This window comes from Branchiostoma lanceolatum, chromosome 6 (assembly GCF_035083965.1).
Source record: "Branchiostoma lanceolatum isolate klBraLanc5 chromosome 6, klBraLanc5.hap2, whole genome shotgun sequence".
NCBI lineage: Eukaryota > Metazoa > Chordata > Leptocardii > Amphioxiformes > Branchiostomatidae > Branchiostoma > Branchiostoma lanceolatum.
This window is the reverse complement of record NC_089727.1, coordinates 13,551,638-13,570,454: the sequence shown is the minus strand read 5'-3', so window position 1 is coordinate 13,570,454 and position 18,817 is coordinate 13,551,638. Positions and strand designations below refer to the sequence as shown.

The 18,817-nt window shown below is 42.2% G+C and overlaps 1 protein-coding gene across 1 annotated transcript; it reads left to right on the top strand.

Moving 5' to 3' along the window:
• Positions 1-3,009: 3,009 nt before the first annotated feature.
• Positions 3,010-18,795, top strand: LOC136437386 (sodium-dependent proline transporter-like). The gene is made up of 14 exons (XM_066431981.1): positions 3,010-3,390; positions 11,592-11,745; positions 12,236-12,367; positions 12,753-12,981; positions 13,459-13,591; positions 14,019-14,153; positions 14,303-14,406; positions 15,038-15,162; positions 15,524-15,636; positions 16,387-16,518; positions 16,968-17,067; positions 17,305-17,405; positions 17,749-17,916; positions 18,308-18,795. The coding sequence occupies exons 1-14, from the start codon at positions 3,334-3,336 to the stop codon at positions 18,497-18,499; spliced, it is 1,875 nt and encodes a 624-aa protein (XP_066288078.1). The 5' UTR covers positions 3,010-3,333; the 3' UTR covers positions 18,500-18,795.
• Positions 18,796-18,817: the final 22 nt, after the last annotated feature.

The window sequence follows — 18,817 nt, the reverse complement described above, 5'->3', positions numbered from 1 at the left end:
CATCTGTTTTCAAACCATAGAATAATCCATTTCTATATAGGGGCTACTTTTGAGCTGCTTGAGCGACGCAGGCAGAAAGATTGAAAGTTGTAAACACCTAAGGTGCCGTTTATGAAATCTCTTCCAGATTATAAACTTGTCGACAGACGTGTAGTAACAGTTGGCATACATGTATATCATATAAACAAGACTGATATATAATTTTGCCCCCTTCTGAAGAATGTAAAGAAAGAGGCCAAAAGCGACACTGCTGGCATCCGTTGATAAGATACGACCACACGATAATCATCTTTGTACTTGTTTGTCGAAACGGAGGCTAGTATGACGCCATTGACATTGTCTGGACGTGCGACGTCATCTTTAGAACATACCATTTATCAGTGTAGGGGTTTGTATTTTCCAACTGACAGATTTGATCTTTTATCAACTTCAAGATGTCAACTAAAAGCTGTATGTGTATATCTTTTAATCATTTAAGTGTTTTTTTACAGTCGAACCAATAGATAAGATGAGAAAGATAAACTAACGGTAGTCTGGTGACCTATATACCCACCATAACTCACCTTATCAGTAGTACCTTGCCCTGATACGACTGTTGTAACATTGTTACTGAACTCTGCTCTGACATATGAATTATCTCCATGAAAAATGGAGATATTGTTTTGGGTGTGTCTGTCTGTTTGTCTGTTTGTTTGTTTGTCTGTCTGTTTGTGTTTCCGGACCACTCTAGTCAGCATAACTCAAGAACCTCTTGATGGATTACAATGATATTTGGTATGTGGGCGGGTGTTGTGAAGCCGAAAATCAAGGTCGATTTTTGGCCCCCTGGTATGTGACCTTGGTACTGCAGCAGAACTTCAATTTTTGTATCTTTTGACATGGACGTGCTGTGGTCTTGATTTTTGGGTGGCAGATGGCTTGTGATGTAATAAAGAAGTGGTGTAGGTTTGGACCCCCTAGTTTAATCAGTAGTACGAGGGGAGTTCAATAAGTTCTCGGCTCAACCAGACCAGGGACACGACTAAAATTTTGAGGCATACCTCCTAACTCAGCCAACTGAGATCATTACTCTGTAGGCGACGTCCTCTTGAAAATCAGTAACGTTATAGGTGAAAGAGAAGGTAAAACCATGGAGCTGCAACTTTATGACTCTCATTTAAAACATAAAAGTTCTTGGCGGCAAATGTGCTAGATACACGATGTTGGCACAGCGGCAACCAAGTCCTTAGTGTGTTTTTTTGGCACACTTTAGACAGAGTAGCCGAAGATTCTCGGTGGGCGTCACTGCACCGTCCAGGTATGAATATCGTGCCTCTCCCAACACAACGTCGGGGCACGGTGAGCATCGAACACGGGCCCTATTGGTTCTGAGTCCAACGCTCTAGCCGTTATTGTGCCTTGCATATTTCATGGCATGAAGAATCAAACACAGCTCCGAACACAGTTCTAGCGTCTTCACGGTACTCATGTTTATCACTTATCCTGACCCACTCAGCTTTTCACTGAAAGGCGTCGCCTGCAACGTAACGACCACAATGGTTTGAGTTTTGGTGGATATAGTCCTTAGAGGTTTCATACTTTATATTGATGCCCGCCCTGAGTTATAAGATAATATCGGCCGAACATACTGTCGACATGGGAGTTACCGTGGGTCCCAGGATCAATCCCCGAATCTACAGTAAACAGGGGATCGAAAGTAGGTCTACCGTACCAGGACGGTACAGTGACATGCGGGTTGGTTGGGGGAAGATGAGTCGTTAGGTCTACAAACGGGTTCTGTTCCGTGTCACTGGGAGTCCCATCTGCCCTTACAAGGACATGCCATGGATTTACTAGTCATCTGGTATTTTTGTCGAAGGATTTTAATTGAGACTGTGGAAAAACAGACTGCCGACAAACATCTATTCGACCTTTTCTCAGTCATAATTGCACGATAGCTGTATTATAATTACGGGCTAGAACTCATCCAAGACTGTCCAACTTCAACGTCTTCAATTTGCTGTCGTGACCCTATCGTACGAAGATTGTGTCAGGGTCCTTGTTAGAAAAATTAACTGTTGATCAAGATGGAAGAAAACGAATTCAAGACGGGTTATCTTTCCTCATTATGTATGAATAAAAGGCTTCACATATGGCCCAAGGAGGTTAAATTTTCGAATCAGCCCGGAGCTAAATTTTGGCAAATTGGCGGCATGAATGTTGTCACGTTGTAGAGGACACAGTGAAGAAAACCCGTGACTGGGAAGAAATTCAAACCTAGACTACTACGGCCTGCTAGAGATTATTAACGAGGCACTGCACCGGGTAATGCTTGGGTCACATTTTCAATCCGGGACCCGGTCGGGCAGTGTTTGGGAACACAAGGTATGATATAAAAGACAACAAAAAACAAAAAACTTACCAAAAATTATTCAAGAGCATAGCTTGTGCATATTTATTGATATAAATTTTAATTTTTCGTTTCCGCAAACAGCCCGGCCGGGTGCCGGATGGGAAATGTGACCCAAGCATTAGACAGAACGGTTACCAACAGCTTGGTTTTTGAAGCGTTCTCGACACGAAAGCTGTCTATATGCGATATGGAATCGTTGACCTAATTTCATCGAAACGGACGTTTATATTGAATGTCATCTTTTCTGATGATACTGAGTAGCAAATGAATTTCTAACTAGACACTACTTTTTTCATAAATCGTTACCTGACATTTTAAAACATAAACAATTAAACATCCCTACTTTGAATTTTGACGCCATATGCCATCATTATCAACACTTCACATGGTCTTTCTAGGTCACTTCGACTTATTGCCCCCACCGGCCGGAATTCGACACTAACAGCGAAGACAGTCGCATGTTTATCCCGCATACCCCTTAGTCATCCTAGATCAAACCGGCACAACAGCAATTTCCTTTGTATGCACATCATTATGGTAAAAATAGCTCAGTAGACAACCAGGTCCGCAAGACTACCTTTTATTATCAACAAAGGAGGTTTTATGAAACCTATACTGTCACAGGCGTATATAGATTTAAGTTACCTGAACAATTGCGGGAGTACAGGTTATTGTTCTAGGCAATAGCACCAGCTGTCCTCCAGAAGGCCAGATAGAAAGATCAGAAAGGTCATTGCCCTAGGCGCAGACCTGTTTTTTCAACCGATAAATTAGGCGTCGCCAATGCGCCAATGATAGTCATCACAATGCTGTTATTCAACCTGCGATGGAAATTTCCATGACGGAAGATGCCATTCAGACATGCGCAGGACGGCCGTTTTGGATGACACGTGAGGTAGCTTGTTGTTCCATTCCAGACCTCGGAGCGCGGTGAAGCAACTATGGAGTCCAAGAACGACGTAGACGTCAAAGACGAACTGCTGTACAGCAACTCAAAGGTATGCGAACAGATAAGATGTATGTAAACAAGGGAGTAGTTTGTCGCAAAACCGTTAAAGTAAAGGTAAGCAAAATTGTGTGAATGCTCAAAACAAGTCCCAACTTATTGGCAACGTTTGTAAATGAGATTTTCAAAATTGTTTGGGAGCTAAAACAATTCAAAATGTATTGACGACGTTTGCGGCTGAAAACCACAATTACAAACGTCGTCAATAAGTTGGGACTTGTTTCTAACATAGCACATATAGTACAGATCAACTGCTTTGGCGGGAAGAATGTACCTTTATAAACACACGCTCCAGGCAAGGCGTGGTCCGAACAAGTGGTTGACGGCCCACGCGCTGTTCCACTCGGGTGTGTGGTAGTCTCTACCAGACTGACCACGCCGGCTATATAGTATAGGGAGAATTTGCCTGGGGACTCAGTTTGGCCACCGGAGGGTTTCATTCGCAGGCGCAGTTATCAACTTGACCGTGGACTGACTCTACTGGCCAATTATTCCCTTTTTTTGCCGAATTCTACGATCCATATCCCCATAGGAAGGGCTGGTGGAGGCTAGGTGTTTGGTTACGTTGAGATTTTGTGTGATCCAAAAGGAATATAGATATGTTGTGCGAAAACATTGTCACTTTATATGACCAATATTGCTCTATGGACCTTTTTATGTCCACAACAAGACTACTCTACACCAATCAATTGGACAAAAACGACATTGTTGGTAACACGACCTCGATTGTCTGTTGGACATCTCCCTTGGGCGACGGAAGACAGATTTCTCTGTTCCTACAACGAAGGATCATCCTTCCAACCTACCGAGACGTCATGTTGGACCCTGGAGTCACCCCCCTCCGCCCGGACCCTGGAGTCACCCCCCTCCACCCGAACCCTGGAGTCACCCCCCTCCGCCCGGACCCTGGAGTCACCCCCCTCCACCTGGACACTGGAGTCACCCCCCACCCACCGGCCCTGCCGTGTCACCACCACCTGCTGCTTCATGGGGACCTCCTCCTACCCGGCCCAACATCCAGCCCCGCAACGCGCCACCACCACCCTGGTCCTGGCATCCCAATATGTTGTGGCCACCCATGTTTCCTAGGTGGTAGGATTTTTTATGAATAGCATATATATGTATGTGTGTGTGTGTGTATATATGTATATATATGCATATATGTATATGTATATATATATATATATATATATATATATATTTAGTAGAATTCCACAAGTTTATTCAATCATACTAGTAGGTTACTTACTTATTCATTTCACAAACTGCAATTCATCAAAAGGGATTATTTCCCTCATTATCTTATACTATTTATTTGATCACTTTTTTCAAGTTTGTTTCTTCTTTCAAATAGTTTAACCAACGTTTTTAGATTTTTGCTATTTAGATTTTGCTAGCCACCTTGAAGTTGAAATGTTATATTGAGGAATAAGGTAGAGACACGATTTTTACTTGCACAATCATACATTATTCGAGATGAAAACGTTCCCAAATGGCGGAAACAAGAGCTTCGGCATTTGGAATATTCATGGCTTAGGGTCGAAATTAGAAGACGTAGATTTTTTAGCGCGTATTAACAAATTTGATTTCTTTTCGCTTCTGGAAACATGGACTACAGATAACTCAAAAATTGACGTTCCAAATTACAGCTATTTACACCTACACAGAACCAAGAGTAAACGAGCGAAACGCTCGTCGGGGGGTATTATCTTTTTCTACAGAAATGAATATAAAAATCACGTAAGGAAAGTTCCATCCAAATCTTCAGATATTCTCTGGGTGCGAGTGGATCGCGAACTTTTAGGATTGTCTAAAGACCTATTTATTTGTTCTGTGTACATTAGCCCTAGTTCATCCACCACGCATAAAATCTCCGAAAATCATGTTTTAGATATTTTAGAAAGCGAAATATCCAGCCTCAGCACACAAGGATTTATTCTTCTCGGGGGAGATCTTAACTCTCGTTTCGGTGATCTGCATGACTATGTCGAGAATGATATTCATGACGACGCAAATCAAATTGTAAATTCAAACTTCAATTCGGACCGGCAGCATATGGACAAGGCACCCCCAAACAAATTTGGTAGACTAATCTGTGACCTCTGTATCCAAGCTAACCTGTCAATACTAAACGGTAGGGTAGCAGGTGATCTCCAAGGAAAGTTTACTTGCTATCAACCAAACGGTAGTAGCACTGTCGATTATATGCTCTCTAGCCAATCCTTCTTAAAACACATTTTATTATTTCGTGTCAATCCCCTAAATATGTTCTCTGACCATTGTATGTTGTCGGTGTTTATCCACTCCAAATCTGCTGGACATCGTGTTAAGGAAAAACATAAAACCTGTAATGTTAGACCAGCTCCTAAACGATTTGGCTGGAACGAAACATCAGCCAAAAACTTTTTCCAATCTATAAGCCAACCTCGCATCTTACAAAGGCTACATGCTATTTCACACGAAAATCTCAACAATGCAGCCACCCCAGATCAAATTGAAAACATTGTCTCTGAATTTAGCTCATTGTTGAGGGATGCTGGCCATGAATGCTTGAGTCTGAAAAGAAAAAGAAAACATGTACGAAAAAAACAAAACAAACGATGGTTTGACAAAAGTTGCACGGAAATGAAACGTGAAATTAAAAACTTGGCTTCCTTACTTGAAAAAAACCCATTGAACTCAGAAATACGAGGAAGGTTCTTTAAAACAAAAAAAGAATACAAGAAACTGGTTAAAAAGAAAAAGCGTGACTTTCATCAGCAAATTATGAACCAGCTATCGTCCCTTAGAGAAACTAACCCAACTGCTTTCTGGAACTTGGTAAACAAGCTAAAACCAGAAAAAACACCTGTAAGCAACCAAATCTCAGACGAAACTTGGCTACAACACTTTAGTAACCTCAACAAACATTCAACAGATAACAACAGTAATGTAGACGCCTCAGCCACTGATTCCGTGGACACTTGTCTTCCTTCTGTCCCAAATATGGACAGCTCCATATTGGACTCCTCCATAACAGAGAAAGAATTGGACTTAGCCATATCTCACTTGAAAAATAATAAATCAAGTTGTGACGACATGGTCTTAAATGAGATGCTAAAATGCGGAAAGCTTATTTTAAAGAAACCACTTCTACATATCTTCAACTCCTGTCTACGAAATGGTTACTATCCTAAAGAATGGTCACGTTGTCATATTGTCCCTATTCATAAATCTGGAGACACCGCGCTCCCAGACAACTATCGGGGAATATCAATAATTAGTTGTCTGGGAAAGCTATTCTCATCTATCTTAAATACACGTCTTGTTAACTATGCAGAACATTACAGCCTTTTCAAACCCCAACAGGCCGGTTTTAGAAAGAAATTTAGAACAACTGATAACATTTTTGTATTGTCTACTTTAGTAAGCAGATATCTAAGCAGGAATAAACGACTCTATGCATGTTTTGTAGATTTTAGCAAGGCCTTTGACTCGGTTTGGAGAGAGGGTCTCTTGCTGAAATTGAATAAACTTGGAATAGGGGGTAAATTTTTGCTTACTATTAAAGACATGTATTCCAAAACAACAAATTGTGTAAAAACTAGCCAAGGTCTAACTGAAACTTTTGTAACTAACTGTGGGGTTCGTCAAGGCTGTAACTTGAGTCCAACATTGTTTAATCTATTCATAAGTGATTTAGCAGATGCGTTTGATGATGGTATTTGTAACCCTCCTACTTTACATAATAAGAAAGTGTCTTGTTTATTATATGCAGATGACCTAGTGCTTTTCTCTGAAACCCAACGGGGACTGCAAACATCTTTAGACAAATTAGAAAACTATTGTAAATCATGGCATTTGAATGTTAATCTCAAGAAAACGAAAGTAATTGTCTTTACAAAGGGAGGCCGTCTGCCTAAAGACTGTTATTTCTTGTTTAGTAATAATGTTATAGATGTTGTGACAAACTATTGTTATTTGGGTATTGTTGTAAACTCAGCTGGCACGTTCAAGGCAAACAACAAATACTTACACAGCAAAGGCTCAAGAGCCCTCTTTGGAATCAATCAATCTCTTCACCAAGCCGATCCTACAATTTCCGTTAAAAACAAAGTCTTTGATGCATGTGTAAAACCGATATTGTTGTATGGGTCTGAAATCTGGGGATCTTTCAAAAGTCCAAAATCATCCCCAATTGAAGCCATTCACTTAAAATTCTGCAAACAAACATTAAAAGTCCCCAAGTCTGCATGTAATCTAGCTGTGATGGCGGAATTGGGGAGATACCCCCTTAGATTAGAAGCTTCCCTGAACGCTATAAAACACTATATTAGAATACGCCAGAACGTGCCAGCTGACAGCCTTTCAGCAGACGCCCTTTTGTGTCAACTTGATTTAGATACATCAGGGGCTAAATGCTGGGCTTCGGGAGTCCGCAAGACACTTGAGGAATGTGGTTTTGCCTATGTATGGCATTCACCCCAGAATCTTTTTTTAAATTCTTCTCAGATTATTCCATCCATTCACCAACGTTTGAAAGATATGTATTTCCAACATTTTACAACAGAAATGCGAAACAATAACAAATTACGAACGTACAGATTATTTAAGAATACTTACCACGAGGAGAAATATCTAAACATTACAAACTCTCGACACAAAACAGCAATCACAAAACTTCGGATAAGTTCACACAAACTGAACATTGAAAAGGGCAGACACAACCGCATTCCTCTGCAAGAAAGAATTTGTCAATTTTGTAATTTAGATAGAATTGAGGACGAAAGACATTTTGTTGTGGAATGTACATTATATAACGATGAGAGAAATATCCTTTATACTTATATACAAGATAAGTTCCCTAGTTTTAAATATATAAACAGCACTGAAAAATTCCTATTAATAATGAAACTGAACAAACCATGTATTACGAGTTCCATATCTACATACATCTACAATTGCCTTATGAAGCGAGAAGAAGTCGAACCTGTAAACAGTAGACAAGTATAGATTAGTCCTATTAGACACAGTAAGATATCTCATTATATTTCGTTATATTATCACCACTGTATGTAGTCCTTTGCTTATCACCATGACCTGTACTTAGCTTGTTTAAGCATAAATGTACAATAAAGGTCTTTCAATATATATTAATCATGCCTTGACAACTGACGATGATCGAGTTTTTGACTCACTAAGAAGGATTTTGGACAACCGAATGTTTTTCCATGACGAAACTGGAGCATCATACGCTCATTGTCTGTAAGATGACTTGATATGTAAAATGGCCGCGATAAGGAATATAATTACTGTTCAATGATTTTCAATGTGTGAGTCCACCCTGTACGACCGGTATAACGTGGTGTTAATGGTGATCAACGGATCATTTGATAATCTGTCCTGTACGTGCTCCCTTGGGCCGTTTCGTACCATTTTCACGGTAAATTTGAAAATCGCGCGCTACCCTGACTACATAGTAGCCCGTGCTTACACAAGCTCTCGGCCGGAGGTTACTGACCCCCACCCACAGGACCGGCTGGCCAATAGGAGCGCGATTCGTCAGGCTAGTCTACATAGTACCAAGAATCCTCATGCCGCTGACAGAGTCCACCAAACAGATATCTCTATAGAACTTGGTCACATTCGTCGTACGTCCATGACAATGATTTACGACAACATCTCCATCTTGAGACAACAAAATTTCGTACATTAGTCTCTGTTTCCGAGAAAGCCCTTTGTTTTCTGTCACAATCTGACGAATGTGGCAGGGCCAATTGTGCTATGTGCTTTCCCGCCTTATTCTCTTGCCCACGCAAACAATTAAGTGTGCAAATGCTCCAGATATAGGAGGTCCTCTCTCCCTCTGGTAATGTATGCCTTGTCTAAACCCTGTAGAAGAGATATTATCGCATGCATAAAGTAGCGCCTGAGAAAAAGTTCACTGTGCTCGGCTATCTTAGTGTAACACTATTGATCTTATGTACGATGTAACGTTACATGTATGTTTTATTCGTGCATGTATACTTGTTACATGTACTAGTACATGTTTGTTAAATCATACGTTTCTCGACCTGTACCTAGCCCGTTTTTCGACCTGTACCTAGCCCGTTTTTCGACCTGTACCTAGCCCCTGGGGGCATGAAATGTACAACAAAGGACCTTTGAGGTGGAAGATAATTACAGAGCGAAGTGGTGAAGTGACCCGAGCATGACTGTTACTTTGAAACAACCCGATAATTTTTCCAAATGGTCACCTCAGAATAACTGGCACCGGTGTAGTTAAATACTATCAAACCTGGTCTCAACCACCACCCGAGGGAGTGGTTTTTGGGGAATTGGTTTGTAAAGGGGTGTGGTCATGCTCCAGGGAATTGGGTTGTTTGGTCGGATAATCGGTACCTAGCCGACTAGGTTTGACTGACAGATCTTTTAGTTTTAATTAATAGGCTGTAGTAGCTATTGTTCTGTCTTGAATACTTGTTATGGGCAGATCTCAGTTGGATTATTCAACAACAAAAGGACAAGCATTGTGATGATGATGAGTACTCCGAAAATATTTCTCGATTTTTTAGCGAAGCTTTAGGAGCAAGCTTGATAGTATATTTTACGCCCGTTCTGCAAGAATTCCCAGAATTCCATAGGAATTTCAGGAATCCGTCCGCCCGCTTGTCACTCTATACCTCGTCAGCACATGACAGATGAGCAACTTACGTGGTGTCCGATTTCGTACTGGTCACAGGTGGGAGTGTGTCAGGGAGTTCACCAAATCTAGTATTCTAGCTTTGAACCTACCCCAGTTGATCTATTATCACAAGAACGTGTTGAACATCATGCCTCCCACCAAGAAACCTCCGTGAACACCAAACCTTGAGGAGATTCAAGCATATATAGAAAGGCAAAGTTTTTTAACGGAACGATGAATAACTTGGTTTAAATACCGCTTGGGTAGTCTACACTGAACGCTTTATTTTCCTTCGTAACGTTGGATGAATGTTATCTGATGGACACATGATCATATATGATACCCTAGCATGAAGCAACTAACTGATAGCCTCCTTTGTAGGCTTCCCGGGCAGCTCCGGCGTTTATTTTGGCAATAATTGCCATATCAGTGATTACGGGTTCCAAGCAGATACGGTCCCCTAGCAGATACGGTCCCCCAAGCAGATACGGTCCCGATAAGTTGAAAATCGCGAATCAGCATCCCCCCCCCCCAAAACAAACGCCGGCGCTGCCCGGGAAGCCTGCAAAGGAGGCTACTAACCTAATACGTTTTGTCGATTGTCATCTATGCCACAAGGTACAAGGATGGCCCCAAACATTCTGTGTCTTCCTCTGGACCAAGAAGGTGGTACTCTTATCACCCGGATGAAACTAGACTTGACTTGTTTGACAACAACAAAAAATGATATTGATTGTCCCACCATGTCATACAACATGTTTATCAATCTTTTTTGGTGAGTCAAAAATTAGTCATTTCAGATTTCGAGGAAGCAGTCCTTTGGGGGTACGCCTGTGCATGTATTGTTCGCGTGTTATATAGAGTTGTATTTTTGTATTTTTAAGCCATTTAAAAAGCGGATAAAAGAAAAAGTTACAAGTCAACACGTCGGGTTTTGCCAATCTTTACTTTTAATATTCCTCAATCATAATTTGCATAATTGACGAACCGCTATGATTGTCTCATGCCATATAACAGACATATGGAGGTGGGCAACACCTGCAAACAATTATAGATACGGTAGACTCTGCAAGTTTTGTTACATAATGGGCGCAGTGGAAAATGAAATACATTTCATTTCATCTCAAAATTGAATGCCATCATTATGATGCTGAAAGAAACTGTTGCTATAATTTCCCCGAGCTTTCACGGTCTAGAAATCCTACAATGAACTACATTTCTACAAAAATCACCAAACCCACTAATCTTAAAAAAACGTGGGACTAGTCATTAGCCACTGTCCCCAAAAAACACGTCAAACCTCTGTAATGTACGAAGAAACATCAGACAGATCTGTAGACTGAACATAATCTCCAAGCAGATCTCTGGGGCTGGCTGAAGATTCTGGTTGGATGATACGATTTTACCCCCGTGGAGATCTGCTTGGAGATTAGACTAGACATTGTTTTTACCTTTATACGTTATAGGATCTGTGTGTTCCCTTCCAAACTGATAAGAAGATATCAATGTACATTTTTCCTTTGACGCAGGATGCTGAAGCTGCCGAGAAATCCAGCGATGAGGAAACCCCTACGAGAGACCAATGGAGCGCCAAAGTGGATTATCTCCTCTCCATGATTGGCTACTGTGTGGGTCTGGGCAACATATGGCGGTTTCCGTATCTCTGCTATCGCAACGGTGGAGGTAAAGTAGCAATTGCTTTTGCAATTTGATTTCAAGAATAAATACATATTGCAGGATACATTGATTGTCTGCTTATCGCAACCAGACAATGCTAGATATTTTCCCTGATCCTCTATGGCAGGAGGTAGATATATCTCTAAACAATGATTTGCATCAAATCAACTTCGGTAACAAAGATCTGCCCAGTTACTTAGACATACTGTTGTTAAAGACTTCCCTATAGATAATGATAAAGAGATCATCATTGATGCATCAAAAGGCCAACGAAGGCTGGTACGGCTTATTGATATACCTTTATTACGTTTTGACTTGATCAGCAACGGAAACACTCTCTTCTGTCTCTGCTTTAAACAGTTGTTCAGGGACTCTCTAGATTGTATCTCCATGTTACTTATAGTTAGAGACTATAAATCTTCCGCTAGCTACATGTATACAGTTCTTGAACTTTGTATGACGGCATTTGTAAAAACAAAATCTCTATTGTTTACAGGAGCCTTCCTTATCCCATACGTCATCATGCTGTTGCTTGCTGGGATACCCATGTTTTTCATTGAGCTGGCGCTAGGGCAGTACGCCGGCCTGGGGACGCTACCTGTGTGGGACTGCCTACCGATACTCAAAGGTACGATGTCAATCACTTATAATTAACGACAATATATGATCATTGTTGAACACTACACAATGGTAGCCTGGTATCCAAACCTATTATAGCTCCCGAGTCTCCTCTCCTCAAATAGAGGAGATTCGGGAGCTAATAGATTTGGATACCAGGCTAGCACAATGTCCCTCTGATGGAGCCCTCTATATAGATGTATCAAAGCCATTTTATTGAGTCCTTTTCAATGCTAGGCACTCTTTAACTTCATAGACAACTTGACACAACAAGGATGCCATGATGATAAGACATGGGTGCCCATGCGGACATCTTTAGTGAACGTATCTTTTGTTGTAGGAATAATTGTTGCATAGCCAGTATTATGAAGAAAAATATCATATTGTTTGTATAGGCATTGGCTACTCCATGATAATCATATCTGCTTGGACCTCCATCTACTACAACATGATCATCGCCTGGGCCCTGTACTACCTGTTCGCGTCCTTCACCAGCGAGTTGCCATGGCACCACTGTGGCCATTGGTGGAACACGGCCTCCTGTGTGGAGACATGGGACGTGGCCAACAGGACAGATAACACAACCAACTTCACACGGGTCAGCCCCAGTGAAGAGTACTGGCAGTGAGTACAACTTATCCACTGTGTAGAGTGTTTTGTTTGCCAAGGAAAAATTAAGAAAACTAGAAAAATCGGGTCGGGACCATAACAAAGGGAGGCCATCGTTACTTAACCGTTGTTGCTTGCAAGAGTAGTAGTTGTATAGTCTCCAAGCGGACCTACGGGTTGGCAAAGACCGTATCCAACAGGCAGAAGGAGTTTTTATAGCCAACCCAGGTCTCATAGCCAACCCAAGGATTGGCTTGGCTATGAGACTTGGGTTGGCTATAAAAACTCCTTCTGCCTGTTGGACACGGTCTTTGCCAACCCGTAGGTCTGCTTGGAGACTAGTAGTTGTATTGGTTTAACATCCTTTGAACCATTTGCTAGCATGCAAAGACAAACTGTTAACTTAATACAGCTAGAGGCACTAGCATGCTTTGAGTAAAAGAAACACTCTTGCGATGTGGTTTCCAAACAGTTGCATTGTTGTTGTTGTAGCCATCGAGTCCAGCAGTACAGCAGCAGTATCTCCGAGACCGGGAAGGTGAGCTGGGAACTGGCGCTGTGTCTGCTGCTGGCCTGGGTCTTAGTCTTCTTCTGCCTTTTCAAGGGAGTCAAGTCCACTGGAAAGGTAGCCTGACAAACTCGAACTCTATGTTAAGTGTGTCATCAGGTGCAAAACTACGAAGAGATATGCTTCTTGAGCATCTTCAGTGTTCTTCTCTTTTTACACTGTACGTAAGACACCAAGGCCCGGCGTACACTGCCATATTACCCTTCTCCACCTTCTTCTACTGGGGCATTAGAACTAGGACGCTTAATCCGCCCGGTTTCATCTCATCAACATTTCTATGGATTTCAAACATTCCGACCGTCAACTTGCTCAAAAGTTAGTCAAATCATGAGGCAATGAGCCACTCGGCGAATTTTGGAGTAACTTGACTGTCACAGTTGAAAATGATCTCTTACCTTTTTGATCTGTGCTCTTTCAAACACTTCAGAGCGCCAATACCATCTCATTCAAATATATGCTAAATTAGTATTTACCCCCATTTCAGGTTGTGTACTTCACTGCTACCTTCCCGTACATCATGCTTTTGATACTCCTAGTACGCGGTGCGACTCTGCCGGGGGCGATAGACGGCGTGCTCTTCTACATCACTCCGGACTTCAACAGGCTGACAGAATACCAGGTAACTCTCATGAATTTCAAAGTTCCGTAGTGATTATAATATTTAGGAACTCTTACGTGACGTGTAACTACCAATGAATGTCTGGCAATTAGCTCTTCAATTTACCGGAGCGACCACTGACCCTCCTCCCCCTGTGTTTCATGACACAGGTCTGGTACGACGCGGCTTCGCAGATCTTCTACTCCCTTGCCATTGCTTTCGGGGCGGTACTGACCATGGCAAGCTACAACAAGTTCAACAACAACATCCAGAGGTAGGGGTCATTGCAATTGTTACGTTACAATTGTTTCGATTAACGTTATTTTTGATACCGGCCAATACACTGAGTGCGGTCTGCTCGTCTTCTAAAAGCATCGATGATGAGAAGAGCAAAATATCTTCTTCATCTTTGATTAGCTTCGCCAAGAAGATAATATGTTTTCGCTACCGTTTTTCGTCTGTCTGTCCGTCTTTGTGGGCAGTATAAGTCGAGAAGCTGTAGATGGATCCTTATGATATTTGATAGGTGGGTAGGGGTCGTGAAAACGAAGGTAATGTTCGACTATGGGCAACTAATTACTTTAATAGTCTTTTAAAATCACGCTGAAGCCGACAATGCTGCAGCTACGTATTGTAATCTCCAAGCAGATCTACAGGTGGCAATGACAGTACCCAAAGGGCAAAAGCAGTATTATTGGCTCGGTGGCCAATAGCACAGCTTTTGCCATTTGGATACTGTCATTGTCACCGGTAGATCTGCTTGGGGATTACACGGATTGCATACTTAGCTTCAGGGTCATCTTGTGTCTCCTGGTGACTGTAAATGACGAATTACGATAACGTTCATATCATTGTAGCTCTTGAGCTCTTAGCGTTGTGTCTCAAACGACTGCTCTGTGTTTCAGGGACGCAATCATGATCCCGCTGATCAACTGCGGCTCCAGCGTGCTTGCCGGGTTCGCCGTGTTCTGCTTCATCGGCTTCATGGCGCACGAGCTGAAGGTGGACGTCAAGGACGTGGTTGCTTCTGGTAGGCAGCATCTGCTCAGTAGTACAGTACGGATTCTGTCACTACTCTCATTAAACATTGTCGTGACTGGCGAAAGAGCTGTTGTTTGTCTATCAATATGGTCATTGGCGAAGTGCCTTGCTTTCTCACAACTTCTCTCTGTCGAAGGACCAATGGAAGTGGGACTAAACGGTCTTTGTGCTCTGGATCTGCTATGTGAATGTCAGAGAGAGAAAGATAGAAAGAAAAAGATAGAGAGAAAAACAGACAGACCGTAGGAAACATTCTATAGTAAAGTTAAGCAGGTCTGCTTGTGATGGAAGACAGAGAATGTGGGCTTTTCTTTTTTGTACTAATCGGTGCTGAAATTTGTTGTTTTCAGGACCCGGACTGGTGTTCATTGTGTACCCGGAAGCCTTGACTCTCCTCCCGGCTCCTCCCTTCTGGGCCATCTGTCTGTTCTTAATGATCCTAACGCTGGGTCTGGACAGTATGGTAAATATCGTTCATCCGTCTCTGACAACCAATCATCTTTTCAGCCAAGTTCTCTTATTCTGTTCTTCAGTGCTATCTGCTCCGCGAGGATGATGTCTTTCCTATACAAGTACATGTATGCGTAATGCTGTCTGGTTTGAGGTCCACTTTCGCTGCACGTATCTGCATTCATTCTTTTCCTGAAGTTACACTCTATTTTCCGATCACTTGCACGCCTTGACTGATTCCATAGCTACTATACAGTACAGTACAGTACTTGCCTTGATTACATCATCTTGTTCTCTAACTGTAGCTATGCCTTCTAACGTAGCAGGCCTCGGTCTCTTCCATCGCTGTCTGCTGATCAGCCCTCTTACTCCTATCTTCCTGAGGATCTTGTCTACTTGTACCTGCCACTTGTGAGTTTTGTAGCACAACATATAAGTATGAATTTAAAAACAGATTCATTAAACGCTTCTAGCTCCTGTTTTAGCCTTTATCAAGACCCAGCTGTAGTTATTTTAGCAGTCGTTGATATCTCGAATTGTTATAGCATCTTTCATCATGCTTTTTACATTTTTTTAAATGAGCCCAACACAATGTATCCTAAGTGCGTGTGCGCCTGCATCAAGGGAAAAAAAACTTTAAGATAGAGAGAAAAAGTGAAAGAACGTCAACTTTTGAATCAGGTGATTTTCCAAGTAACCAAAGTCATACTTCAGTAAACTCGACTTTTAACATTTTCTTGTTGCCCTCTTATATCACATGTAGTTCATGACCGTGGAGACCATCACCACAGCTCTTGTTGATGAATTCCCGAAGCTGCTGTCAAAGTACAAGACTTGGATGCTCCTCGGCTTTTGCGTCGGCATGTACCTACTCGGACTTACTCAATGCACGCAGGTAAGGCTGTCGTAGCTAAGCGAGTGGTGTACGTTACCAATCTCATCAAAGACAGAGGGAGGGGGTTACGCAACTTTCTGTGACCAACCAACTTCATTCGATAACACCACTTTGGTTAACATCTCCACTTAAAAATCTTTGAAAGCAACGCTGTCTTCAAACCCTAGTCACACAGCCAACGAGCTTTTGTCGTATTTGTTAATCGTCATGATCAGTAGGTCGCTCGTATTTTTTGCCAAAAAATTTAGTTTCTAATGATTTCTCTAATATCTAATGGGTCTCGGTGACTTGCAAACGTAGGGCGATCCCTAGAAATTGCACCGCCATCGAGATAACACCGTGCGTGTTACTGTAGAAACTGTCATTTGGAGATCGCAGACTTGTCGGGCGTTCGATTTTCCTGCTGTGTAGCAGTCATAGTTAGGAATGTTGGCTCTTCTTGCTCACAGGCTGGGATCTACTGGCTGACTCTGATGGACTGGTACGCTGCAGGGTTCAGCCTCTTCGTGACGGCCTTTTTCCAGGCTATCGGGATTTCCTGGATCTACGGTAATACACTCGTACTCTTTCACTAACCTGGGTACCATCCGATTACTACCGGCGGGGCTCCTACACTCGAGTTCTGGGAGCCCCGCGGTAGAATCAGATGGCACACAGGCTACTCTTTCACGTAGAGTAACATGCTTCAGGCCGCAGTTGATTACCGAGAGGTCCTGAGTAGATTTACAGATTTGATTATTTATCCCTTTTATTTAGTACTGAATTTATCCATATACCTACCTCCAGGCATCAAACGTTTCTGCGCTGACATCAAGGCCATGATCGGCCATGAACCCAACATCTACTTTAAGATCTGCTGGATGTTCATCTCCCCAGCGCTGATGATGGTGAGTTCTACCACACGCTCTTCATTTGGACCTTTTATGTGTTAATCAACATGCCTAGCCTCATTTGGCCATAAGCTTTGCGATCATTTTTTGGTGTGTGAACTGTATTTTCACGAAGGCTCCTAAAGGGGCTTGGACCAAGTCAATTACCAGTTTCTGCTTTCTGCAAAACGTTAGGAACACTCAATATCTCTTCTTTCACGTATTCTGTGTCTCTGTATAAAATGTATAATGATAAAAGAAAATCACAGCTGCAAGTTAACAATGTAACATCTATAATCAACGGACCTTGCTATGATGTCTTCGTGTCCGTAAATTTAGAAAATCGATCCCTCCCTTGCAGTTTATCCTAATCTTCAGTCTGGTGACGTACACACCAGTGAAGTACAACGACATTGAGTACCCGCGATGGGCAGTGAACCTGGGTCTGCTCATGGCATTCTCCTCCATCTTCATGATACCTCTGGTCGCCATCTTGACAGTATGGCGGCAAGAAGGAACCCTCCTGGAGGTACGTACTGTATACACATGTGTGTCATGGCGTAATTTCTTGTGTAGGCTCTTGAGTTGCTATGAAAAACGCCAGGCTAGATTTCCAGCATTAGTGAAAGATTGCAAGCAATGTTACATTAATAATGTTTTGTGATCTTCTGTGGCTTCAAAAGATAACTTACCAAAGACAGTATTAACGAATACAAAGTCCATCAATGGAAATGTTCTAAAGAGATCAAGAAAGGCTAGATTTGGGCATATTTCTACAATACGCCATTCATCGTTTACAAAAAAATGGGGATGAAATGGACAACAAGAGATCAATTTTCTTTTTTTTTCTCACAGTTATTCAAAAGTACCTTTTTGGCGCTTATTCTCGTGTGAATGCGTGTCTATCTATTCGTTTGCAGAGAGTTCGAGCAGCATGTCGACCCGCCGCTAGATGGGGTCCGTCCAGCTCAGCACCCAAACCGGAGCCGGATGTGACGTACAGCGCTAACGGAAACGGCAAACTATACCCGGATGTGAAGATTCTCCATGCTGAAATGAAAGTTGGAGACGAAGACCCCGACTCAGCACTGATTAAAGCGTCTCGGGTATAATCCAGAGTTGGAGAAGGAAAGAGCCATCAAAATGATTTCGTAAAGTTCGCACAATCACAATGGCACGTGTCATCTTGCCGTTTTGTTTTACATGAGTACATGGCCATGGAATGTTCACGTAATGTCTTCTATCATCTAGCTATATACAAGGAGGCCAGTGTTTATGAAATAACGCTTCGTGCTTGCCTTTTGTATCAAAAGAAAAGAAGGCACGAGCGAGCTTCGTGAATTGTTTCATCGGTTCGTACCAATAAAGGCGGATACAATCTGCCCTCACTGCACGAAATGGCCTCGGATCCTGACGTATCCGGACAGGAG

What these genes read in the sequence shown, in the direction of transcription:
- LOC136437386 (XM_066431981.1), top strand. Translation starts at nt 3,334, where the DNA reads ATGGAGTCCAAGAACGACGTAGACGTCAAAGACGAACTGCTGTACAGC. An exon ending in CTGCCTACCGATACTCAAAG is followed by an intron (nt 12,368 to 12,752) that starts GTACGATGTCAA and finishes TTGTTTGTATAG; the next exon opens with GCATTGGCTACTCCATGATA. An exon ending in CGGGATTTCCTGGATCTACG is followed by an intron (nt 17,068 to 17,304) that starts GTAATACACTCG and finishes ACCTACCTCCAG; the next exon opens with GCATCAAACGTTTCTGCGCT.